At 45.1% G+C, this 27,540-nt stretch overlaps 1 protein-coding gene across 1 annotated transcript in view; it reads right to left on the bottom strand.

Annotated features, from left to right (window-relative positions):
- SMNDC1 (survival motor neuron domain containing 1) overlaps positions 1 to 25,998 on the bottom strand; it is a 759,314-nt gene extending 733,316 nt beyond the window's left edge. The window contains exon 1 of the mRNA XM_044055698.1: positions 25,875 to 25,998. Within this exon, the coding sequence (XP_043911633.1) occupies positions 25,875 to 25,994 (120 nt within the window). The 5' untranslated portion in view covers positions 25,995 to 25,998. The remainder of the gene's footprint in view (positions 1 to 25,874) is intronic.
- Between the last annotated feature and the right edge of the window lie 1,542 nt (positions 25,999 to 27,540).

Raw genomic sequence — 27,540 nt, 5'->3', positions numbered from 1 at the left:
CTCCTCGAGGTCAGTATCGGAAGTGAGAGACTCGTCCTGGGAGTCTATGTGCTTCCTCTTGCAAGCTTTCTTTCTGGGGGGTTCCTCAGGCACAGACTCTGAGGGCCCATCAGAAAGAAGGGGACCACTCACGGGGGTGTCCTTAGGCCCTTGCGCCCTGTTGTTCAAGGATAGGTGGATGTCAGAAGCTCTCGCCAGTGTTGTAGGGGACAGAAGGACCGATCCGAGAGAAGTGGTTGACCTAGCCAGCTCGCTCCGCATAGCCTCGGAGGCGGGACCTCCCAAATCGGAGGACCGACCACCTTCCAAGGCCATGACCAGGACCGGAGACCCCACCGCCGAGGCGCCCAGGGGAAGGCTCGGCACCGAATGGTGCTCCGAGACATCCCCCTCGGGCCCGATGGAGGAGACCAGAGTCTCTAACCCTGTGGACGGAGACGACAGGGTCGGAGCCGATGCAGGCACCGATAAACCCCGCTGGGGAATTGGCGCCAGCACAGGAACGTCCCTTGGAGCGGAACTTACCGGCTCCGAAGACAAGGATGCGCTCGGAGGAGGAATAGCAGGTACAACCAACAGAGCTGGCTCTGGAGCAGACTGGGTCGGAGCTGAGAAAAAAGTTTGGCCAACACCAGCGACTGTAGGAGCCTCTGCACCACCCTATCTACATCCAAATCGGAAAGCCTGGAGGATTTGGAGGAAATGGATGGAGAAGCAGACCTCCTATCTGGAGAAGCTTGCCTTAAACTTGGCGGCCGGCTCCGAATCAGTTCCAAAATTATCAGAGCGGCCGCAGAGTCAGTCGGTACAGTTACTTCCTGCGGCCCCGAAGTCAGTGGAGCCGAGGAAGCAGATTCCACAATGGAAATTTTAGAAGGTGGCTCCGAAACAATAGATGGAGCCGGCGACCTCTTCTTGGATTTGGAGGATTTAGACTTCGACTGGGAGCTGGGAGCCGAAGCTAAATCCTCCTCAAAGGACAGTTTTAGCAGTCTCTTTAGGATCAATTTGTTTTTCCTCTCTTGGAGCACCTGAGGACTAAAGGCGTGGCAGAAACTGCACGACTCCTGAAGGTGGATGGCTCCAAGACAGTAAAAGTACAGTTTTGTACCTACCATAAATGTAGATGTTGGAGTGCTCATACAGCTGCAGTAATTACAGATGGGTTATCCTGCCGTCAGGCGGGTCCTCGGTCGGCCGAATTCCAAAGTCTAGGTCCGGCGTCGGTTGTAGTCGCTTCTTCCCTGACGTCAGTGCGGCAGGGGTATAAAAGAGGCAGCCGATGCCATTTTCTTCAGTTTTTCTTGCCCCAGATGTCAGGTGCCCCCAGAAGGAAGGCAAAACATAAAATTTATGCAAACATGCAATATAGAAAAAACAAAAAACAGTAGTTGCAAGCAAATACACCATAAGAGAATACCCCAAATAGGTTGTATGATAAGGTGCTTGTCATAAGGCCTGTCCTAAGAGGGGACGAAGGGGGGGTAACCTGGACTGCAGCTGTATGAGCACTCTAACATCTACATTTATGGTAGGTACAAAACTGTACTATGTTCATCGTGCATACAGCTGCAGTCATTACAGATGGGAAGAATCCCAAAGCTAAGTAGGGGTGGTAGGCACTAAGTGGAACTAGGAGGAGCGAGGATGCCCTGCAAGACTGCTGTGGCAAAACCCGCTCTAGATTTAGAGTATAGTGGAAGGTGATAGTGCTTGGAGAAAGTGTGCACTGAACTTGCTGCTTCCAAAATGTCCTTGGTAGGGACCCCCCTGAGGAAGACTGCAGAGGTAGCTGCGGCCCTGGTGGAGTGGGATCTGATGCATGCAGGCACAGTTTTTCCATGAAATGAGTAACAAAAGCGTATGCAGTGGGCTATCCATTTTGAAATTGTCTGCTTGGAAATAGCCTTTCCTTGAGCACCTGTAGCATAGGACACAAAGAGTTGCTTGGATTTCCTGAATGGCTTTGTCCTGTCCAAATAGTAACGAAGTTGTCTGTGAATGTCCAAGGAATGTAGTAATCTTTCCCCTTTGTTTTGTGGATTAGGATAAAAGGTAGGTAAGTGGATAGTCTGATTCAAAGCTACACTGGATACTACCTTTGGTATAAAGGTAGGGTTGGTTCGTAAGGAAACTCTGTCCTGATGGAAAATGATGAATGGTTGCACAGCCATGAGGGCCTGTAGCTCCGAAACCCTGCGTGCTGAGGTGATAGCCAGAAGAAAGACTGTTTTCCATGACAAGTATTGTAGTTCTGTTGAAGAAGCTGGCTCGAAGGGAGGAAGGGTTAGCTTTTCCAATATGAAGTTGAGGTCCCAAGCAGGGACTGGTGGTTTCCTTGGGGGTTTTATATTCTTTGCCCCTCTGAGGAACTGCCTTAAGAGAGGATGAGAGAGTAAAGGAGGATCTGTGATGTATTGTGCAGAAATGGCTGAAGCGTGGATCTTGATGGAGGAGAAGGAAAGTCCACTGTTTAACATCTTAGCTAGGTACTGTAATATTTGAGGTATATTTATTACCCAAGGATTCTGGCCCTTTTTGTGATTCCAGGCACAAAATCGTTTCCATTTGGCAGAGTAGGCTTTTCTAGTGGAAGGTCTTCTGGCCTCCAAGATGCCATCCTGCACCTCCTTGGAGAGGAGAGTCTGTTGGGAAATCAAGGAATTCTCCATGCAGCTAGATTTAGGGTTTTGAGCTGGCTGTGAAGGGTTTTGTAGTTGTGCTGGGACAACAGAAGAGGGACTAGAGGTAGGATCCATGGTGGGGAATGTGTCAGGCTCTTCAGGAGTGGATACCAGTGTTGTCTTGGCCAGTCTGGAGCAATGAGGATCATTTTCGGCCTCTCTGCTCTGGCTTTTAATAGAACTTTGGGCAGCAGAGGAAGAGGCGGGAAGGCATAGATTGTCAATGTTGTCGAATTGAAAGAAAGTGCATCCACTTTCCAGGCCTGTGGATGATAGGTCCTTGAACAAATTTTTTTTCAACTGGTAATTTCTGTGGGTAGCAAAGAGATCTATGTCTGGCTGTCCCCATGCCTGAGTTATCTTTGTGAAAACTTGAGGATGCAACTTCCATTCGTGTGGATCTGTCATATTTCTTTTTAGGTTGTCTGCCAGTGTGTTTTCCTTTCCTGGCAGGAATTGTGCCTGTAGTTGAATTTGCAATTCCAGTGCTGTGTTCCATAGGGTCATGGCTTGCCTGCACAGGGGGTATGAATGAGTTCCCCCCTGTTTGTTTATGTACCACATCACTGTGGTGTTGTCTGTCCTTATCAATAGCTGGCCTGAATGCAGTAGGTCTTTGAAGGTCATAATAGCATTTTGCACGGCTAGCATTTCCTTTTGGTTGATGTGTAGGTGCTTCTCTTTTTGGGACCATTTTCCCTGAATGCACTGATCTGTCATGTGTGCTCCCCAGGCGTAGTCTGAGGAGTCTGTTGTGTTGATTTGAGTTGCTTGAGGTACACAGAAAGGGAGACCTGTGTTTCTTTGGCAAGCTTGAGCTCACCACAAAAATTCCTTTTGAAGGCATGGAATGACTGGTATAATTGTTTCCAAGCTGTGGCTGTGTTGAGACCATAAGTTTTTTAGGTACCATTGACGTTTCCTCATATGCAGCTTAGCACATGGGATTAGTAGGATGCAAGATGCCATGAGTCCCAGGGCCTGCAGGACTTTACTTGCAGTTAGCCTGGTGAAAGTTGCCATTTTGCTGAAGTATTGAGACAGTTGCCCTTGTTTGTCTGGCGTGAGGTAGGCCATCTGGGTGGTTGTATTCAAGCTAGCACCCAGGAAAATTATTTGTTGAGAGGGTATTAGTTTTGATTTCTTTTTGTTGACTGTCTATCCCAGGAAGTTCAACAGTTTTATTACAAACGCCAGGTGCTGCAGTAGTATGTCCTTGCAGTCTGCTTGGATCAGGCAGTCATCCAGATATGGGTAGATTTGTATTCCTTGTAGTCTGCAGAAGGCGATTACTGATGCCAGGCATTTCATAAACACTCTGGGCGCAGTAGATAAGCCAAAGGGCAATGCAGAGAATTGGTAATGGGTTGAACCTGCAAGAAATCTGAGGTATCTTCTGCAATCTTGTCTGATAGGGACATGCAGGTATGCCTCCTTGAGGTCCAATGTTACCAGCCAAGACTCCTTGCCCAGCATGGGAAGAAGCTGCTGTAATGTGAGCATCTTGAATTTTGGCATCTGTAGATACGTGTTTAGGATGGATAGGTCTAAGATAGGTCTCCAATCTTTGTCTTTCCTTGGTACCAGGAATAGTCTGGAATAAAACCCCTGACCTTGTTCTTTTGCAGGTACCTCTTGAATCGCTTTCATGTCCATGAGAGCTGAAATTTGTTTTTGTGCCTCTGCCCTTTGACTTTGTGGCAGGTTTGGCATGCCTCTCATTTTTGGAAGGGTGTGAAAGTGGAACCTGTAGCCTCTGTCTATAATGTCCAGAATCCATTTGTCTTTTGTAACAATATGCCAATTTTTTGAGAATAATGCCAGTTTTCGCCCAAAGGTGCTGCCATTAAAGCTTTGCTTGGCAGGTGTAGGGGGAAGTCATTGTGTCTGTTTTCTAAATGATTGTGACCTAACTTCTCCACCTCTTGGGGTTGGTGCTTGCCACTGTCTGGCTCTGAAAGATCCTTGAGGTTGCCCTCTACCCCTTGGGCGTCTGTATCTGCCCCTTTGAGGTCTGTACGTGGCTGGAAAGGACCAATTTATTGAAGGCCAGTTTCTGCTGAAACGTGGAGGTTGTACCTGCAGGAAATCTTTCACTGTTTGCATTTATTTCACTTTTTCCTCCATTTTCTTTAGTACCTCCTCAGCTTTAACACCAAACAATACATCTTTTTGAAGAGGTGCATCTAATAATTTAGCTTTGACATGATCTGGTAAGGTTTGCTCTTTGAGCCAAGCATGCCTACGTATAACAGACCCCGTAACAGCAGCTCTACATAAGGCCTCTAAAGCATCAAAACCACACTGCAAGGAATGTATACCCACTTGCTCTGCACCAAATCCTGCAACTCTTTTAAATCTGGTTCTTCTGGTTGTGTCATTTTGCTTTTCAACTGAGATAACAAAAACTGTTGATACTTTAACATATGGAACTGACAGTTTAATGACCTCATGGTAAAAGTGGCCGAGGTGTACACCTTTTTCCCCCACCTTTCTAAAGCTCTGGAATCTCTCTCTGAAGGTAATGGGTTTTTAGCAGTAGAGGCCTGGGGCCCTGTGAAATAGATTCTGGGTCAGCAGTATGGCTTTTATATAGGAACTGGTGAGAATCAGGAACCCGGTAATACCCATCTGGTTTAACAGGAGCTGGAGGCAAAGAATCTGGATTAAGGCTGGCTTCTGTGTACACATCATCCAATATATCTAAAACAGGAGGGATAGCCAGGGGCCTATGTTGGGGGAGCAGAAGAAATTCCCTGAGCCTTTTCTTGGAATCTGAGTAATCTTGGCCTTCCCAGTGAAAGTGTTCCCTCAATGTATGCAGGGTTTCCTCAAAAGAGTAGTCCTCAGGGGGGGGGGGGGGAGACTGAGGGAATAGACTCCTCTGCATCAGAGTCTTCGAATGGAGAATAGGCATAATCCTGGTCCTCAGAATGCTCTGAGGTAATAGAAGCTTGATCTGAGGAAGGGTAGTCTTCCTCTAATCTGGGTCTTTTGTCAGAGGGGGGTTGAGAACCCCTGATTAGAGTAATCAAATCCTCAGCCATTTTAAGCATCTGCTTTTTAGGCATGGGGCCTTGAGAGGGGGTCTGAGGACCCTGTTTTTTGGTTTTCATGGCTGCTTTAGATTTAGTGAAAGCTTTAATAGAGAAGGAGGAAGGCCTGAAGACACCTTGAGAAATGGCAGGCCTGTCTAAATGCTGAGTTTCCCCGCCAAGAGTGGCGTCGGTATCTGCAGTAGGAATGGGGAGAGAGGAGCCTGCGACCTCGGGTACTGAAGACACCGGTAATGTAGGGTCATCGGTACTCAGGAGCTGCGTAGGCGCCTCGCTGAGCACCAGACAACCGGTAGTCGGCCTTAGCGTGGTCTCAGTAGTCGGTGCGGACCTCGGATGTCGGTCCTTATCTTTGCGTCTTTTGCTCAAAACTGGAGTCGGAGTATCCAACGACATAATATAATTAAATTTTTTGCCAAAATAGTGAAGGGCGAACTCCTCCCGGCACTTAATAGTGCGCTTGTTGAATCTAGCACAAAAACGGCAGGCCGAGACGTCGTGGTCTGGGCCTAAGCAAGGTATACAGAAAGAGTGGAAATCCTTATGCGGTATTTGCTTCCCACATGAAATGCAATTATTAACTTTGTCTGACATCGGTCTGAGGCAAGAAAAGTTTCCCCAACGGGGTACTTAGCTTTCAAGAAGACTTCGGCTGAAATACTTTCGTAAATCTCAGGAGCTGGCCGACCGGCACTTTGCTAACTGCTTCTGCTTCGGGCACCGCGCGGCAAGAAAGACAGAAGAAAATGGCGTCGGCTGCCTCTTTTATACCCCTGCCGCACTGGCGTCAGGGGAAGAAGCGACGACAACCGACGCCGGACCTAGACTTTGGAATTCGGCCGACCGACGACCCGCCTGACGGCAGGATAACCCATCTGTAATGACTGCAGCTGTATGCACGATGAACATCACAGACAGAGTGCCCGTCTGTGATAGACATTTTATAGGCTCACTTAGTACACTTTTTAAAGCCCGAGGGCTTACGCTCTTTTTGCTCCTTAGACATTCTAACAAATAGTAGCAGCCGCTACCAAAAGGGCGGGAAACCGCTAACACAGAAGCAGAAACACGAAACAACACACACAGGCACAGGGGAGAACCACTAATTAAAACAGTTCTCAACTTAAATTAAGAAAAAAAACTAACCAAGCAAGCACACGAGGAGGACTAGGTCCTCAAACGGGCCTAGCCCGAGGGTGTAAGGGATACCACACACAATACACTCGTACACTACAAAAATAATGCAGCAACACCACTAAGAACCACTCTATAGAATAACAGAGTTATTTTAGCCAAGAATTAGCAAAAAAAATTTCCACAAACAAAAGACTTTTCAATACTTAGCCACAGCCAAGTCGAGACCACGTCCAAGCTCTACAAGCGGCAATTTGATCTGGGGATGTGGAGCAGTGTATTGTGGGATACCATTTTAGCCCAGCCAATCAAAGACTTTCGAGCTAGTAGATAGGCAGAGTCGGAGCCGACATTCGGCTCCGAACCCACAAGTGAAGAATGTAGGCGAGATAGGACTACATAACATCAAGAATTTAGAGGGGCTGACAAAGTTTAAAATATTAAAAGAATAAGAGGAATCACACAGGTCAACAGCAGGTACAATTGCAAAGTGCTAAAGAGAAAATAAGGGACTAACTGGACAATAAGCATGAGTTTTGAAAGTTTGTTGTTAAAGCAGCTGTTTTTTGATAAGTCCAGACCACAAAAACTTTTTAGCATGATGACTTGGGCATCAGAAAGTAAAACAGGGTTGCTGCCAAACTTAAGGAGCCTGTAACAAAAAAACACAGGAGATCCTGTAGAGGAATTAGAGATATTTTGGGAATTCTGTGAAAGTTTGCATAAACCAGAGGAAATGGGGGAAATCAAGAAAAAATGCAAATGGACTGTTTACAGAAAACTTAAGTTTAGAGGTAGATTAGGCTCAACAACCAAACAGTTAAGATAAGAGGAGTTGAGATAAAAATGGTGATACATAACAGATCTGCAAGAACATCTCTAGGAAGAGATGGCATTCCGGTGGAAGTTTGGAAGCTGTGGGGAAAAGTGATAAAGATCCAGAAGGTTTTATTTAACAGTATTTTAAAAGGAGGGGAAGCACCAACATCCTGGGGAAAACAAGCTGTGGTAGCTGTAATACCTAAAGATTACAAAGACAGTACAGTTGTGTACCTACCATAAATGTAGATGTTCGAGTGTACTCACTGTTCACTGTTACAGTCATTACTCTTGGGTTATCCTGCTGGCAGGCTACCCCGCAGTCGGCCTGAATTCCAAAGTCCTGGTCCTGCGTCGGTTGCTGTTGCCTCTTCCCTGACGTCAGTGCGCCAGGGGTATAAAAGATGCAGCAGACGCCATTTTCTTCAGTTTTTCTTGCCCTACATGTCAGGTGCCCCTAAAAGAGTAGGCTAAATATATTATGCCAATAAACATACATGCAGTAAAGAAACATTTCCTTCATCTACAAGCAAATACACCACATAGGTTGTATAGAATAAAGTACAGATAAACCCCAGCAAAAGAAAAGGGGGACAGTGGGAGGGTAACCTGGACTGCAACAATGAATTCACTTGAAAATCTACATTTATGGTAGGTACACAACTGTACTATGTTCATCGTGTTTCACTGTTGCAGTCATTACTCTTGGGTTGAATCCCAAAGCTGAGGATGGGTGGCTGGGCTAAATAGGATTAGGAGAGGCTAGGAGGCCCTGCAGAACTGCAGTGGCAAAGCCTGCTCTGGATTTAGAGTAAAGAGGTAAGTGGTAGTGCTTTGTAAAAGTGTGCACTGAACTCCAAGTTGCAGCCTCTAAGATGTCTTTGGTTGGTACTCCTCTGAGGAAGGCTGCTGCTCTGGTAGAATGAGGCCTAATGCCATTAGGCACTGATTTGCCATGCTGAGAATAGCAGAAACGGATACAATGGCCTATCCATTTAGCAATAGTTTGTTTTGAGATAGCCTTTCCTTGTGATCCTGCAGTATATGACACAAAGTTGCTCAGTCTTTCTGAAAGCTTTAGTTCTGTCCAAGTAGAAGCGTAGCTGCCTGTGTATGTCCAAAGAATGCAGAATTTTCTCACCCTTGTTCTGAGGATTTGGATAAAAGGTAGGCAAGTGAATGGTTTGGTTGAGGGCCACACTGGACACCACCCTTTGGCATAAATGTTGGGCTTGTCCTCAGAGAAAGCCTGTCTGGATAAAAAATGATAAAAGGTTCCACAGCCATGAGTGCTTGCAACTCCGAGACTCGTCTTGCAGAGGTTATTGCTAGGAGCAGAGCTGTTTTCCAGGATAAGAATTTTATATCCGCTGTTGAGGCTGGCTCTAAAGGAGGCAGTGTGAGTTTTTCCAAGACATAATTGAGGTCCCATACTGGAATTGGTGCTCTCCTTGGAGGCCTGATGTTTCTGGCCCCTCCGAGGTACTGCCTTATTAAAGGATGAGAAAAGATAGGTGGTTCCGTATTGTAATGGGCTGAAATGGCAGAGGCATGAATCTTAATTGATGAAAAAGAAAGGCCATTGTCCAACATCTCAGTTAGGTATTGTAAAATCTGAGGGATATTTGGTACATAACGTGTCAATGCCTTGTTCCTGGTTCCAAGCACAGAATCTCTTCCATTTTTCTGCATAAGATTTTCTGGTACTGGGCCTCCTGGCCTCCAAGATAACATCCATAACAGCTTTTGAAAGAGGAGTGTTCTGAATGGCTACATTATTTGCCATGCTGCCAGATTTAAAGTCCTGAGTTGGCTGTGCAGGATCTGACTGTTTTATTGGGTCAGCAAATGAAGTTTGAGGCAATATCCATGTTGGACCTTGAGACAAGCCTCTTTAGGACTGGGTACCAGTGCTGGCGTGGCCAGTCTGGTGCAATCAGTATCATTTTTGGCTCCTCTTGTCTGACCTTTAGGAGTACCCTGGGAAGGAGAGGCAGTGGAGGAAAGGCATATACTGTTAAGTGTTTTTCCAGCTGAAGGATAGGGCATCCACTCTCCATGCTTGTTTGTGATAAATCTTTGTGCAAAATCTCTGTAATTGGCAGGTGTGAGGAGAGGCAAATAGATCCATGTCTAGGCATCCCCATTTCCTTGTTATCATGCTGAAGACTTGTGCATCCAGTTTCCACTCGTGGGGATCCATGAGGTTTCTGCTTAGTTTGTCTGCCAAAGTATTTGTTTTTCCTGGCAGGAATTGTGCTTGCAGGTGAACTTAAGTCAATGCTGTGTCCCATAAGGTCACTACTTGTCTGCAGAGGGGGTAGGAATGTGCACCTCCCCTGCTTGTTTATGTACCACATGACCATAGTACTGTCTGTCTTTATCAGTAACTGTCCTGGATGAAGTAAATTCTTGAAAGCTGTCAAGGCATTCTGAACAGCTAGCATCTCTTTTTGATTGGTGTGAAGATGCATCTGGCTTGCAGGCCATGTGCCCTGAATCCATTTTCCTGCCATATGGGCCCCCCAGGCATAATCTGATGCATCCGTTGTCAATGTCTGTCTGGCTGTGGGTAAAGCGAATGGCAGACCCTTGTTGTGGTGACAGGCCTCTGTCCACCATCGAAACTCCTGTTGCAGGCAGGGAATGAGGGTAATTACTGTCTCTAGGCTGTGGTAATGCCGAGTACAAACACTTTTTAGATACTACTGTAGTTTCCTCATATGCAGTCTGGCATATGGAATTAGTAGAATGCAGGATACCATGAAACCAAAGGCCTGCAGGATTTTCCTTGCAGATAACTGTGTCTTTGTTGCCAACGTCAGTTGCTTTTGTTTGTCTGGCGTGAGATAAGCCATCTGGGCGGTTGTATTTAAGATTACACCCAGGAATATTATCTCTTGAGAGGGTACTAGTTTTGATTTCTTTTCGTTTACTGTGTACCCTAGGCAAATTAGTAATCTTTTTACAAACGCCAGATGCTTTAGAAGAATGTCTTTGTTCTCTGCTTGAATAAGGCAGTCGTCCAAGTAGGGATATATTTGAATTTCTCTGTCTGCAAAATGCAATTACTGGTGCCAGGCATTTTGTGAAGACCCTGGACACAGTAGATAAGCCAAAGGGCAGTGCAGAGAATTGGTAGTGCATTGAGCCAGCTATGAATCTGAGGTATCTTCTGCATGATTGTCTGATTGGGACATGCAGGTATGCCTCTTTTAGGTCCAAAGTTACGAGCCATGCCTTCTTGCCCAGTATGGGCCATAGCTGCTGTAGTCAACATCTTGAATTTTGGGACCTCCAGAAACGTGTTTAGAATAGACAGGTCCAGTATTGGTCTCCAGGTTTTGTCCTTTCTGGGCACTAAGAAAAGTCTGGAGTAAAATCCTTGCCCCTGCTCTTGTTGTGGTACTTGTTGAATGGCCCTCATGTCCATGAGGGCTGTAATTTGCTTTTGTGCCTCTACCCATTGATTGTGTGGCAGGTCTGGCATACCTTTTGCCCTTGGGTAGGGTGTGAAAATGGAACCTGTAGCCTTGGGACACTATGTTCAGGACCCATTTGTCTTGGACAACCATCTGCCAATTTGATGAGAAAAGTGCTAATTTTCCCCCTAAGGGGGCTGCCAAAAGAAAAGTGTTTGGATCTGGCAGAGGAAAGTCATTGGGACTGTTTCCTGTAAGGTTGTGATTTATCTTCTCCGCTTTTGGAGGTAGGAGCACTCCATTGTTTAGGCCTGTATGAGCCTTGGGGCTGAGATCTGCCTCTGGGACGTCTGTATCTGCCTCTTTGTGGTTTGTCTGACACTAGAAAGGACCAATTTTTAGAAGGCCAGTTCCTGCTAAATCTGGGTGGCTGTACCTGTAAGAAATCCTTAACTGTCTGCATAGATTTCGCTTTATCCTCCATTTTCTTCAACACCTCTTCTGCTTTAGCACCAAACAAAGTATCATGCTGTAATGGGGCATCTAATAATTTTGTTTTAACATGATCAGGCAGATTCTGTTCCTTTAACCAAGCATGCCTTCTAATAACAGAACCTGTAGCAGCGGCCCTGCAAGAGGCCTCCAGTGAATCATAACCACACTGCAAAGTATGCTTTCCCACTTGTTCAGCTGCATGCAATAAATCCTGCATTTCTTTGTTCTCTGAACATTCAGTATTTGTCAACATTTTCTGTTTAAGCAGTGACATCAAGCATTGCTGATATTTAAGCATATGAAACTGACAATTTAAAGCCCTTACAGCCAAGGTAGCAGAAGTGTAACATTTTTCCCCCATCTTTCCAGTGACCTAGAATCCCTATCAGAGGGGACAGGGTTTTTTGCAGTAGAAGCTTTTACCCCTTTGGGACCCTGAGAAATAGTTTCTGGGTCAGCAGCAGGGTTTTTATATAGGAATTTGTGAGAATCCGGGACCCTGTAGTATCTGTCTGGCTTAGCAGGTGCAGGGGGTAGAGAGTCAGGGGACAGGCTGGACTCTGAAAATACATCATCTACAATATCTAGAACAGGTGGAATAGCAGGGGGCCTGTGCTGAGGAAATAGCAGAAAGTCTCTGAGCCTTTTCTTAGATTCAGAGTAGTCTTGCCTCTCCCAGTGGAAATACTCCCTCATGGTATGCAGGGTTTCCCCAAAAGAATAATCCTCAGGAGGAGAGGCTGAAGGAATGGATTCTTCAGCATCAGAGTCCTCATAGGGAGGCAAAGAATAATCCTGTTCAGAAGAGGAATCAGAAACCTGATAAGAATCATCATATTCTGTCTCTTGCCTAGGCCTCTTATCAGGAGGGGGATGGGAACCCCTGATCAAAGTAATTAGGTCTTCGGCCATTTTAAGCATGTTTTTTAGGCATGGAAGTCTGAGTAGGAGAATGCTGTACTTGTTTCTTTGTCTTTAGAGCTGCTTTAGTCTTTATCTTTGAAGCTGAAGATGGTTTAACATATAACTGTATAGGTCTGAAGACACCCTCAGAAGTCGATGCCTGCTCAGCGGCTCCGGACCCATCTGAGGGAATGATTTCCGAGTGTCCAATACCTTGAGTATCTAGAGACCCAGTCTGCTCCACGTGGGAGTCGGGACAGGCCTGTGGCTCTGAGGTAGCGGGCACCAGGGGCTGTGAAAGCGCCTCACTGAGAGCAGGCGAACTGGCGACTGGCCTAACGGAGGCCTCATTGTCGGTTGTGGACCACGGATGCCTATCCTTTTCCTTGTCCTTGCGTTTTTTGTAAACTCTGTTCGTCGGCTGTTCCGACAGCATTATATAATTAAATCTTCGGCCAAAGTAGTGAAATGCGAAATCGAACAGACGCTTGATAGTGCATTGGTTAAATCTAGCACAAAATAGACAACTAGCAACATTGTGATCAGGGCCTAGGCAAGGAATACAGTAAGAGTGAAAATCCTTATGAGGTATTTGCTTCCCACAAGAAATACAATGGTTAACTTTTTCTGACATCGGTCTGGAGCAAGAAAAAAGTTTCCCCAATGGGGTACTTGGCTTTAATGAAGACTTTGGTTCTGAAGTTCGGATTTGAAAATCTCAGGAGTCGGCCGACCGGCACTTGCGAACTGCTTTTGCTTCAGGCACTGCGCAGCAAAAAAGACTGAAGAAAATAGCATCGGCCGCATCTTTTATACCCCTGGCACACTGACATCAGGGAAGAGGCGACGGCGACCGAAGCCGGACCAGGACTTTGGAATTCAGGCCGACTGCAGGTAGCCTGCCAGCAGGATAACCCAAGAGTAATGACTGCAACAGTGAAACACGAACATCCATCAAATCGAGATTCTTACAAGCCAATTTCAATTCTAAAACAGGATTATAAAGTGTCTGCAATAGCTAAAAGAATGGCAATGTTACCAGAGTTGATATTCATCAGTGTCATTTTGTGGACAGGAGACAAACATTTGACATTAATGGAACGATGATTCAGGGGGAAGCAGAATTTAAGAAAATACTGCTGTTGGCGAGTCTTGATGCAAAGAAAGCATTTGACAGAGTAAACTGAGATTTTAGGTAGGGCAATGTAAGTGTTTGCATTTCCTGATAAAATTAATAAGGTTAATTAGCAGGATATACAAGGGATCCAAGGAAAAAGTCAAACTGGGAGGGTTCTTCTCTGATAATTATGGGTTGCACTGCTCCTCTGGTACTGGCTGGGAGGCGAGTTGATCATGATCTCGGGCTGGGTTACTGACTAGTTCAGTGAAAATGGAGAGCAGATACATGGTGACAGTACTGCTCAGTGCTGGTGCCTGTGATAATGTATGCCGCCAATGATTTACCACTACAAAATCTGTGTGCTACTATTAGAACAATATGAATCATCTGGGATGAGAAGTATTCAGGTCTTGCAGTGCTAAGTCAGTTAAGAGGACTTGTGCATTTCTATCACTAACTTTATGTACTTCCAGATAGATGATGAATTGGGGATTCGGCAAGTACTGTGAGCATTAACTTTTAATCAAGTGAATGAAAAATTGTGTTTGAAAAGCAAAAATTAAAGAAGGGCAGTCCCTGTAAAGCAAAACAGTTAAATGCAGTTTGGGACTCAAACTTGAAACAATTGCAATGGTTTTGTTACTGTTTTCATGGTGATGGTAAAACCCGAAGATAAGAACGTTGGCTGTATCAGTGACAGACAGTGTGATGTAGAGGTAACAAGTGACATTTCCCTTTGTTTTATACTGGATGGACTATGTGGATTGCTGGCGGTGTGTGATGACATAAGCTCATGAGCATAAAAAATTGAAAATGAAAACGAAATTGGGATTTAAAGAGGTCAATCGGGAATTCATGGCACTCTATTACTTTGAGCCCAAAATTGGAAGTACCGATGAATTTGTTACAGTTGAGGTATGGTCACAGAGTAGACAAATGAGGGATGACTGAACCAAATCTTGTACCAGAGGAACTATGGCTCACAGCCTTAACCCTCTAAGCCAACTGCCATGTAAGAGGATGATCGGTAGTGGCCACATTAAACAATCAATGTACGTTAGAAAGCCATCACATGCACAGGTGCTTGTTAGCCAGCATGCAAAGGAACCATTTTGCTGGTTGTTTTGTGTGCTTGTCTACTCCATCACTGCTCTCACCCCCCCCAAAACAAAAATAACAGGCAGGGATATTTTGAAGAGTTTTGGGCAAGTATGGTAATTTATTAGCTAATACTTTGCAATAATCAGTCAGGCAATCAAATAATCAACAGAAGCAAACAGAAAGCCATCAAAAGCATACAGTTGTGTACAATTACCATAAATGTAGATGTTAGAGTGTATTCACTGTTGCAGTCATCACATTTGGGTTGATTCCCAGAGCTAAGGAAGGGTGGAGGCAGTTAAAGAGCATTGGGGCTAGCAATCAGGCCCTGTAAGACTGCTGTGGCAAATCCCTTCTTCCATGACGTCAGGTCGTCAGGGGTATAAAACATGCAGTCGACGCCATTGCATCAGTCTTTCTTGCCCCAGATGTCAGGTGCCCCCCTAATAGGAAGCAATTAAATCTATAAATACAAGGATATAGCTCCAACCAAAAAGCTTTTTGAGCATAGTAAGTGAGAGTAGAGGTATAGCCAACAGAAGAAAGGGGGCTGGAGGGAGGGTAACCAGGACTGCAACAGTGAATACACTCAAACATCTACATTTATGGTAATTGTACACAACTGTACTATGTTCTTCGTGTTTCACTGTTGCAGTCATTACATTTGGGTAGATTCCCAAAGCTAAGGTTGGGAGGAGGAATTTAACTAGAATGAGAAGCAGCTATAAGGCCTTGCAAGATTGTAGTGGCAATACCAGCTCTGGATTTAGAGAAAATTGGCAAATGACAATGTTTGGCAAAAGTATGTACAGAACTCCAGGTAGCAGCTTCTAGGATATCCCTAGTAGGGACGCCCCTGAGAAAGGGTGTAGAGGTAGATGCAGCCCTGGTTGAATGGGGGTCTGATGACCTGTGGGATAGGTTTTCCATTCCATGGTGCTTATAGCAGAAAAGAATGCAGTGGCCTACCCATTTTGAAATGGTTCGTTTTGAAATAGCTTTCCCCTCTGTCCCTGCAGCAAATGCCACCAGCAGTTGTTCAAATTTTCTTTGAGGTTTAGTCCTGTCCAAGTAGAATCTAAGTTGTCTGTGCAGATCTAAAGGGTGCAGTATCAGCTCCCCTTTGTTCCCTGGGTTAGGAAAGAAGGTAGGCAAATGAATGGACTGATTAAGAGCCACAATGGATACCACCTTAGGCATGAAGGAGGGATTGGTTCTGAGGGACACCCTGTCCGCATGAAAGATGATAAAAGGTTCCACTGCCATAAGAGCCTGTAATTCAGATACTCTTCTTGCAGAAGTGACAGCTAAAAGGAAAGCAGTTTTCCAGGAAATAAATTTTAAATCTGCAGTAGCAGCTGGCTCGAGAGGAGAAAGAGTGAGTTTCTCCAAGACAAAGTTAAGATCCCAGGCAGGAGTTGGAGCTCTCCTGGGCGGCCTTATGTTCTTGGCCCCTATGAGGAACTGCTTGAGCAGTGGGTGAGAGAAAAAAGTGGAGGCTCCGTGCTGTAATGAGCTGAAATGGCTGAGGCATGAATTTTGATGGAGGAAAAGGACAAGCCCTTATGAAGCATCTCAGTCGAGTATTGTAGAATCTGAGGTAAATTTGGCATTGCTGCACTCATCCCTTGCAGGCACAAAATCTTTTCCATTTTGCAGCACAAGATTTTCTGGTACTGGGCTTCCTTGCCTCTAAAATGATATCCATCATGGATTTGCTGAGGGTTGGTAAAAGAGACTGGGTAATTAGCCAGACTGCTAGGTTCAGGGTTTGCAGCTGAGGGTGCAGAATCTGGTTCTCCTGCCGAGACAACAGAGAAGGAGTCTGAGGCAGGTGCCATTGAGCCAAGCGTGACAGTGTGCAAGAGTGGATACCAGTGTTGGCGAGGCCAGTCTGGTGCAATTACAACTGTCCTTGGCTTGTCCTGTTTGATCTTTAGTAGTACTTTGGAGAGCAGAGGAGGAAAGGCATAAACTGACAGGTTTTTCCAGCTGAAGGAAAAAGCATCCACATTCCAAGCTAACTTGTGGGGAATCCTTGTGCAAAATCTATCCAATTGATGGTTCCAGGGGGAGGCAAAACAGGTCTACATCTGGGCTCCCCCATTTGCTTGTCAACATGTTGAAAATCCTTGGTTCCAATTTCCACTCGTGTGGGTCCATGCGATTTCTGCTTAGTCCGTCTGCCAGTGTATTTAGTTTTCCTGGCAGGAATTGAGCTTGTAGATTCACTTGGTAGTCAAGGCTGTGTTCCACAATGCCATGGCTAGTCTGCAGAGGGGGTAAGAATGAGTACCCCCCCCCCTGCTTATGTACACATCACAGTGGTGTTGTCTGTCTTTACCATTAGCTGTCCTGGAAGAATGTGGTCTTTGAAGGCTGTCAGTGCATTCTGTACAGCTAACATTTCCTTTTGATTTATGTGCAGGTGCATTTGACTTGGGTTCCATTTGCCCTGAATGCATTTCCCTGCCAGGTGTGCCCCACCCCCCCATGCATAGTCTGATGCGTCTGTTAAAATATGGGCAGCGGGGGGTAGTGTGAATGGTAGTCCCCTGTTTTGGTGGCAGGCCTCTGCCCACCAAAGGAACTCTAGGTGTAGGCAAGGTATGATTGGAATCCTTGCTTCTAGATCCTGTGAATGTTAACACCATAGGCGTTTGAGATACCATTGTAGTTTCCTCATAAGCAGCCTTGCACATGGAATTAGAAGAATGCAGGAGGTCATGAACCCAAAGGCTTGCAGAATTTGCCTTGCAGATAGCTGGGTTTTTGTGACCACTTGTTTGAAGTAGGTTGTCAAATGAATCCGTTTCTCTGGCGTGAGGAAAGCCATCTGAGAAGTTGTATTCGAGCTTGTTCCCAGGAATGTAATTATTTGACAGGGTACCAGGTGTGATTTCTTTTCGTTTATGGTGTACGCCAGACAAGTCAGTACCCTCTGAACAAAGGCCAGATGATTAAAAGTATGCCCTGGCTTTCTGCCTGAATTAGACAATCGTCCAGGTATGGGTATATCTGAATATTTCTTTGCCTGCAAACTGCAATGGCTGGAGCTAGGCACTTTGTGAATACCCTGGGCACAGTAGATAAGCCAAAGGGCATTGCAGAGAACTGATGGTGCATGTAGCCTGCTTTGAAGCGTAGGTATCGTCTGCAAGACTCCCTGATAGGGATGTGCAGGTATGCCTCTTAAGTGTAGTGTTGCTAACCATGCATCTTTGCCTAGCATAGGAAGCAGCTGGTGAAGCTTCAGCATTTTGAATTTTGGAATCACCAGGAAGGTGTTTAGAGTAGAAAGGTCCAGGATAGGACGCCATGTATTGCCTTTTCTGGGTACCAGGAAAAGTCTCAAATAGAAACTTCCCTTTTCCTCTTCTGGTACCAACTGAATAGCCTCCTTTTCCTCTTCTGGTACCAACTGAATAGCCTCCATGTTTAAGAGAGAGAGTACTTGATTTTGGGCCTCCGTCCACTGATTTGGGGGTAGACCTGGCCACCCGCTTGGAGTTGGTAACGTGTGGAAGTGAAATCTGTATCCCTGGGACACAATAATTAAAACCCATTTGTCCTGGGTAATGAGTTCCCAGTTTTTGGCCTGCAGACCAATCTTTCCGCCTAAAGGAGCAGTCAGTTGGGAAGTGCTTGGAAATTTTAAAAGCAAGTCATTGAGACAGTTTTCCATAGGGGGGGGGGTCTTACTACTCCCAGATTTGGGTGTGGAAACTCCCCACTGCTTAGTCTTGTGTCTCCCTGTCTGGGTTTGGCTTGAGAAGACCTGGAAGGGGCCAGAAAGGACCAATTCTTAGTGGGTCAGTGCCTACTAAATCTAAGAGGCTGAACCTGTAAGAAATCTTTGACCGTTTGCATAGATTTAGCTTTACCTTCCATCCTTTTCAGAACTTCCTCAGCCTTGTTGCCAAACAGGCGGTCCTGATTTAAGGGAGCATCCAACAATTTAGCTTTAACATGATCAGGCAAAATTTGCTCCTTAAGCCAAGCATGCCTTCTAAGCACAGACCCAGTAACAGTAGCCCTGCAAGAGGCCTCTAATGAATCAAATCCACACTGCAAAGTATGTTTTCCAACCTGTTAAGCAGAATGCATTAAATCCTGTAATTCTTTATGTTCAGCACAGTCAGGAATCAACATCATTTTCTGTTTAAGCAATCCAATAACATGTTGTTGATACTTTAACATATGAAACTGGCAATTTAAAGCCCTAATGGCCAAGGTTGCAGAAGTGTAAACCTTTTTACCCCATCTATCCAGCACCCTGGAATCTCTATCAGAGGGGGTAGGATTTTTATCAGTAGAAGCCTTAATTCCCCTGTGAAATAGTCTCTGGATCCGCAACAGGACTTCTGAAAAGGAACTTGTGACAATCAGGAACCCTGTAATATGTCAGGTTTTCTGGGAGCAGGAGGCAAAGAATCAGGAGCCAAACTAGATTATGAAAAGGCACCATCAACAATATCCAGTACAGGAGGTATAGCCAAAGGCCTATGCTGAGGCAGGAGTAAGAAATCCCTAAGCCTCCTTTTAGAATCAGAAAATTTCTGGATTTCCCAGTGGAAATGCTCCTGTAGAGCAAGTAAGGTCTCACCAAAAGAAAAATCCTCAGGAGGAGATGCAGAGGGAATAGAGTTCTCTGCATCAGAATCCTCATAAGTAGATAAGGGCAACTCCAGACCATCAGAAGAATCAGAAAAATCAGAATCCTGGTCAGAAGATTCATAAACAGGTTCAGCCCTAGGTCGCTTAGAAGGGGAGGGGGGAGGGTTGGCTTCCCCTGATTAGAGTTATAAGATCTTCAGCCATTCTCATTTGTTTTTCAGGCCTAGAGGCCTGAGCATGTGGTCTGCACGTCAGTTTTTTAGGCATGGGTCGAGATTTCGGCCTAAATGAAGGAGGCATCGGTTTAATATGCAAGTCTGTAGGCCTGAATACACCCTCAGAAGCTGGTGCTTGCACAGCGGCTCCAGGCCCATCCAAGGTAGAAACATCTGCGGGTTCCACAGCTGAAGCATCTCACGGCATACCAGATTCCGAATGGGTCTTGGTAGAGGCCTGCAAGTCAGAAGTAGCAGGCATCAGGGGCTGCGAACACACCTCACTGTGTACCGGCGAACTGGCGACTGGCTTAAGAGAAGAATCATCTGCAGTTTTATACTCGGCGGCCTGTCTCTGTCTTTAAATTTATGTTTTTTCAGAATCCCGGTAGTTGGAAGGCTAACCGATGACATTTCTGGATAATTAAACTGAGAATCGAAATATTTAGATGTGAAAATATACAGACGACAGATAGTGCGCTGTTTAAATAAAGCACAAAACCTACAGTGAGGTACGTCGTGGTCAGGGCCTAGGCAAGGAATACAGGTCGAATAAAAATCTTTGTGAGGTATTCGCTTTCCACAAGTAATACAATTATTAACTTTTACTGACATCTTCCCCAACAGGGTACTTAGCTTTAGTTGAGGACTTCGGTTCTGAAACTCGAAAAAGTACAGTTTTGTACCTACCATAAATGTAGATGTTCGAGGATCCACATTGCTGCAGTCCTTACTGTTGGGGGTAGTCCGCTGTCCAGTCGGCCCGAATACCAGAGTATATGGCTGACGTCGGTCAGGGCGCATTAGACTGACGTCAGTACGTCAGGGTACTAATGCGCATGACCGACGTCATATCCTCAGTCTTTTCTTGCCCCAGATGTCAGAAGACCCTAAAAAGACAAGGCCCAAAATACCTGCACCAAAAATATGTACAATATATACAAAAATATACAAAATATCAGCATATAACCTCACCTACACAACCACCCCTAAACACAGAGGGAAGGAGGGAGGACTGCAGCAATGTGGATCCTCGAACATCTACATTTATGGTAGGTACAAAACTGTACTATGTTCTCCACATTGCTGCAGTCCTTACTATTGGGTAGAATCCCAAAGCAGAGGTAAGGGAGGCTGGCAAATCATACAGAAGCAGGAGCTGACAATATGCCTTGCAAAACAGCTGTGGCAAAACCAGCCCTAGACTTAGAGTAGATAGGAAGGTGATAATGCTTAGAGAAAGTATGCACTGAACTCCAAGTAGCTGCCTCCAAAATATCCTTAGTTGCCACCCCCCTTAGAAATGCTGTTGAAGTGGCAGTAGCCCTAGTGGAATGAGGCCTAATCCCAGCTGGAATCTCCTTGCCATGATGGGAATAACAAAATGCAATGCAAAACCCAATCCACCTAGAAATAGTTTGTTTTGACACAGGCTTGCCCTGAACTCAAAGCAAAAGAAACAAACAACTGCTGAGACTGCCTAAAATCCTTAGTCCTGCTTAAATAATAACGCAATTGCCTGTGTACATCTAAAGTGTGCAAAATCTTTTCCCCTTTATTTTGGGGGTCTGCATAAAAAGTAGGCAAATGAATAGTTTGGTTTAAAGCCACACTAGAAACCACCTTAGGCATAAAGGAAGGATTAGTAATGATACCCTATCCTTATGGAAAATCAAAAGGGCTCTACTGCCATAAGGGCCTGCAACTCAGACACCCTTCTTGCAGAAGTAATAGCCAACAGAAAAGCAGTCTTCCATGACAAGTATTTCAATTCAGCAGTAGCAGGCTCAAAAGGTTGTAGAGTAAGTTTTTCCAACACAAAATTGAGATCCCAAGCAGGAGTAGGAGCTCTACGGGGGTCTTATATTCTTTGCCCCTCTAAGAAACTGCTTGAACAAAGGATGCGAAAACAATGGTGGGTCACAATCATAGTGAGCTGAAATTGCTGCAGCATGAATCTTAATGGAAGAGAAGGACAAACCTTTGTCCAATAACTCAGTAAGATATTGAAGAGCCACACTCAAATTAGGCTCAGAAATCTCCAAATTCTTTGCTGTACTCCAAAATAAAAATCTTTTCCATTTTACACTTTCCTTGTACTAGGTCTTCTAGCTTCCATAATCACATTTAAAACTTGTTGAGGAAGTTGAGACCTGCTGTGTTTCAACACAGAATATGCCAGGCTGTTAGATGAAGAGAGTGAAGCTTGACATTGAGCAGATGACCGTCCTTCTGAGATAACAGATGAGGAATCAAAGGTAAAGGCCATGGAGGCTTCCTTACCAGACTCCTTAGTAGTGGGTACCAGTGTTGCGAGGCCAATCTGGAGCTATCAAAATCATCCTTGGCTTGTCTTGTCTGACTTTTAATAGCACCTTTGGAAGAAGAGGCAGAGGTGGAAAGGCATACACATGAACAACTGAAAGACAGAGCATCCACTTTCCAAGCTGTGTGATGAAACCCCTTTGTGCAAAACTTTGGCAGCTGGTGGTTTAGTGGAGAAGCGAACAGATCTATGTCTGGAGTTCCCCATGACACTGTCAATTTCTGAAATACATGAAGATCCAGTTTCCACTCGTGGGGATCCATGATTTGTCTGCTTAACACATCTGCTAAGGAGTTCTGTGCTCGGCAGAAACCTTGCCTGAAGAGTTAGTTGTACTAAAGCAGTCTCCCATAAAATCATTGCTTGCCTGCATAGAGGATAAGAATGTGTTCCCCTTGCTTGTTGATGTACCACATGACAGTTGTGTTGTCTGTTAGAATCAACACCTGCCCTGGAAGAAGTAACTCCTTGAAAGCCATTAATGCAAACTGGACTGCTAACATCTCCTTCATGTTGATATGTAGATGCTGTAGTCTGGCAGGCCACTTGTCTTGTATCCACTTTCCATTTAGATGAGCTCCCCAAGCAATGTCCGAGGCATCTGTCGTTAAAATCTGAGAGAGTCCCTTGTTTAGGTGACATTCCTGAGCCCACCACAAAAATTCTTTTTGAAGGCAAGGTATTATTTGAATGACAGTGTCCAAATCCTGGCAGTGCTGTGGCCATACATTTTGAGATACCATTGTAGCTTCCTCATATGCAGTTTGGCATTGGGAAGCACCAGAATACAAGATGCCATGAACCCTAATGCTTGAAGGACTGTCCTTGCAGTCAGCACGGACTGATGAGATAGTTGATGGAAGTAAAGTGATAGACTCTTTTGTTTGTCCGGGGTTAAAAAGGCCATCTGGGCTGCTGTATTCAGTCTCACACCCAGAAAGCACATGTCTTGAGAGGGTACTAGACTGGACTTTATTTCGTTCACAGAATACCCTAGGCATCTTAGCACTGCTATAACATATTCCAGATGCTGTAGAAGGTCTTCCTTTTCTTGAGCCAGAATCAGGCAGTCGTCCAAGTAAGGATAGATTTGAATTCCTTTTAGCCTGAAGTAAGCTATCACTGGAGCCAGAACCTTTGTGAATACTCTGGGCAGTAGATAAGCCAAAGGGCAATGCAGAGAACTGATAATGAGAATTTCCAGCTCGGCGCAGATACTTCCTGCAACTTAGTCTTATAGGCACATGAAGGTAAGCTTCCTTGAGATCTAAAGTTACCATCCAGTGATCTTTGCCCAGCAGAGGTAAAAGCTGTTGTAACGTCAACATCTTGAACTTGGGAATGTCCAGATAAGTGTTGAGGATAGATAAATCCAAAATTGGTCTCCACGTGTTCCCCTTCTTTGGTACTAGGAACAGGCGAGAATAAAATCCTAGGCCCCTTTCTGATACAGGGACTGGCTGAATGGCCCCTATTTGGAGTAACAGAGAAATTTGCTTGTGAGCCTCTTTCCTTTGTGGAGGAGGAACGTCTGGCATGCCTTTGAAAGGGGCAATGTATGGAAATAAAACCTGTAACCGTGGTGAATGATATCCAACACCCATCTGTCTTGAGTAATTAAATCCCAATTTTCTTTGAAAAGAGACAGTCTTCCTCCCAAAGGAGCTGCCAGACGAGAATCTACTGGCAGCTGAAAAGGCAGGTCATTGGGTCTATTTGAAAGGACTGACCCCTGCCCTCACCAGAAGTCTGAGCAGGTGAACTCCTGTTCTAGGCCTAAAAGAACCTTGAGCTCTGCCCCTACCACGTCTAGACCTACCCCTAGACTGGGAATCATAAGCAGGATATGTCCATCCCTTAGTAGGCCAATTTCTACTAAACTTTGGTGGCTGCACCTGCAAAAAATCTTTAACAGTTTGCATAGACTTAGCTTTGTCCTCCATTTTCTTTAAAAATGCTTCCACAGGCGAACCAAACAACACATCAGACTGTAAAGGAGCATCCAAAATCCTTGTCTTAACATGCTCGGCTAAATTCTGATCCCTCAACCAGGCATGCCTGCGAAGAACAGAACTAGTGGCAGCCACCCTCGAGGAGGCCTGTACAGCATCAAAACCACATTGCAAAGAATGCTTACCCACTTGTTCAGACACATGAACTAAATCCAGCAACTCTTTACACTCAATACCTTCCCAAAGCATCCACCTTAGATTTCAGTTGTGAAAGGAGATAATTTTGATATTTAAGCATGTGAAACTGACAATTCAACGCCCTCATGGCTAAAGTGGAAGAAGTATACACTTTCTTTCCCCATCTATCCAAAGCCCTTGCCTCTTTATCAGTGGGAACAGGGTTTTTAACCACAGAGGCCTTAACACCTTTAGGTCCCTGAGAAACACTTTCCGCGTCTCCCCTAGGACTCTTAAATAGATACTTATGAGCTTGAGGCACCCTATAGTACCTATCAGGTTTAACAGGAGCAGGAGGCAAAGAATCAGGGTCCAGTGAAGCCTCTGCAAAACATCTTCCACCACATTCAACACAGGAGGTATAGCTAAGGGCCTATGCTGGGGCAAAACAAGAATTCCCTAAGCCTTTTCCTGGAATCAGAGTAATCCTGGCCTTCCCATTTAAAGTGCTCCCTCATGGAATGCAGAGTCTCTGAAAATGAGAAATCCTCAGGAGGAGAAGCTGTAGGAGTGGAATCATCCACATCAGAATCAGAATAAGGAGGAAACTCCTGCAAATCTTCCGCAGAAGACTCAGAAGCCTCTGAACACTGTTCAAAACTATCAAACTCGGTTCCACCCTAGGCCTCTTATCAGGAGGGGGCATAGAACCTCTAATCATAGTAATCAAATCTTCCGCCATTTTAAGCATATGTTTCTTAGGCACAGAACCTGAAATGCTAGGAGAAGCCCCACTGAAGCTGAACTTGGCCTACCTCTCAAAGAAGTTTTGGCAACAGAAGGAGGCTCTAACTACCTTGGGAAGAGGAAGAACAGTTACCTGAGAAGCCCCTCAGCTTGGCCTACCTCCTGAGAAGGCACATCCTGTAACAGTAAAGTCTCTGCCTGAGACTCCAAAGAAACTCCTGGCAAAACCTCTGGCTCCACTGAGCCTTCTAAAGAACCGGCGTCCGGGACTGCGGTTCATCAACCCTAGGCTGTTTTGTCCTTGCGCTTCTTGCGGGCGCCGGAGCATCAGGCGGCATTTTATAATTGCAACGCTTCCCAAACACTAACCTGGCACAGTCTAACCGTCTCTTAATAGTGCGTTTGTTAAACCTAGCACAAGAGCGGCATCCAGTGCTCAGGCCCTAAACAAAGTATACACAAGGTATGGTAATCCCTTATCTGTTTCCCACAAGAAATACAGTTATTCACTTTTCTGACATCCGGTTAAATACTGAGGCAAGAAAAACCAAAATGTTCTAGCGAACTCTGATTCGGTCTGAAACTCCGGCGAAATATTTCAGAACGCCAACCTGCACTCGCAAAACTGCTTCTGCATCGGACCATGCGGCAAAAAGACTGAGGATATGGCGTCGGTCATGCGCATTAGTACCCTGGCGTACTGGCGTCAGTCTAATGCGCCCTGACCTATCAGCCATCTCTGGTATTCGGGCCGACTGGACAGCGGACTACCCCCAACAGTAAGGACTGCAGCAATGTGGAACGAAGAACATCGAAAATTTCAGGAGTCTGCCAACCGGCACCTGCGAACGGCTTCTGCTTCGGGCACCGCACAGCAAGAAAGACTGATGTAATGGCGTTGGCTGCATGCTTTATACCGCTGACGACCTGACGTCATGGAAGAAGGGACAGCAACAGACGCAGGACCCAAGACTTTAAGCAGGCCGACTGAGGGCTACTGCAAAGCAGATAAAGCAAATGTAATGACTGCAACAGTGAAACACGAAGAACATCTATGTTTAAGTATAATACACACAGTTTTAAATGCAGTGTCTTTATGTACCAACCTGTAGATCTTTTTGTAATTTCAAGAGGTCCTCATTTTCTGCGTCTGATGAGAGAGCAGCTTCCACTTGCTGAAGCTGGGCCTTATAACCAGCCAGCTGCTTTACGAGGTCGTCAGACATCTGCAATAGTTACAAACAAGAAAAAAAAATGGTGTTGCTTTCTTGTGCTGAAAGACTGAAGTAACAAAGCCAGCCAAACCATGCAATCCACACAAAGCATGAGGAGGAGCAAGTTTATCATTTGGGAGACAGAGGTCAACAGAAAAGCTTACTGGGATTCCAACACCCTCATCTGACCACAGGTACGGACAGAAATGTATACTACACAAAAATGAACTACTGTGCAGTAGCACGCTGACTGCAAACTGCATTTCGGTACCAAACGCATTTAATGACATGCTTATTCTGGAACACAAAGAATAAAGTGCTCTCTCTTCACAGTCATCACACCTCTCAAACTGTCCAGATATTCACATAATGCCCAGATTCTTCTCATATTTTTGGTCTGTTCATCATAAAACTTGTGTTTTTCTGGCAAATTACTGAAGACTGAAGTCACTGAATAATGAAAAACATTTGAGTTTCAGACCTCATAGCCTACAGAAAAATACATGCTAACAAATCCTATTACTCCAACAACTTTCTAAGTTAATAAGAACAGTATTTAAAGTCTGTTCCTATTTTTGAGACTTTGCCCCAATTATTTTAGACTTTGTCCAGATTTCTTGCACTAAGAGGTTGAGAGATATGTGCAAACACTGAAATATGCTCATAGCAAATAAAGTTATTTTTCTTTGTGACTTCATAACTGCATGAGAAATGATCAGTTCAGAGAGATTAGTACAATGGATTCAGAGTAAAAAAAACTTGTACAATCCAGTTAAATGCTGACCTGCTGCGGCTGGTACGCTAACGACACCACCTCAGTCTCTACTCTGACAGAGATGATACTCTCCATTTCATTCTGTGTTGCCTCATAATGAAGAAGTACCCTCACACACACTGTGTGTGTGTGTAACATTCCATATTCACTGGGTGGTGTTTCCACCTCCAATGCTTCCTTTGTAATCCCAACTTGATGCTAATTAAAAAAACTCTGGTAAAATTTGGTAGAGGTAAGGTGAGATGGATCAGTGAGGTATTGCTGCACGAAGTTCAGATTCTGGACAATGACAAACTAACATGAGTGTCAGTACTGTATTAAAACATGCCTGCCTCTATTTTACAAGAATTGAATAGAAAGACCACAGCACAGCTTCATGGACTTGGAGAAGACGACAGCTTTCCCAGACAGTTCAAAGTGCAAAGTTAAAAGTGTACATAACGTTGCAAGTGTGGCAATTAGAAATTACAGTGCATTACTAAGCGGTAGAGTTGTTATTTCACAGCAAGACGTTCTCCAGTTCAATTCTCGGCTGGGCTTGGGAGTGCCTTCTGTGTGGAGTCTGCATGTCCTCCCTGCGGTTGGGTAGCGTTCCAAAGACATGCGTGCATAAAATGGGCGTGCCTTCGTTGAAGGTTGGGTGAGCTGGCACCTCGGCGTTTCGTAAAAATCTACTGCCAATCATTAACGGACCTGAGTTCCGCTGTGGCGACCCCTTGCCGGGAAAAAGCCGAAAGACAAACAACTAAGGGAGAACCACTTAATTTTTGAATCTGAGGCACT

This window comes from Protopterus annectens, chromosome 14.part0 (assembly GCF_019279795.1).
Source record: "Protopterus annectens isolate FY-2018-M chromosome 14.part0, PAN1.0, whole genome shotgun sequence".
In the NCBI taxonomy this organism is placed as follows: domain Eukaryota; kingdom Metazoa; phylum Chordata; order Ceratodontiformes; family Protopteridae; genus Protopterus; species Protopterus annectens.
Note: the sequence above shows the minus strand (reverse complement) of the source record. Positions and strands in the feature narration are given on the sequence as shown.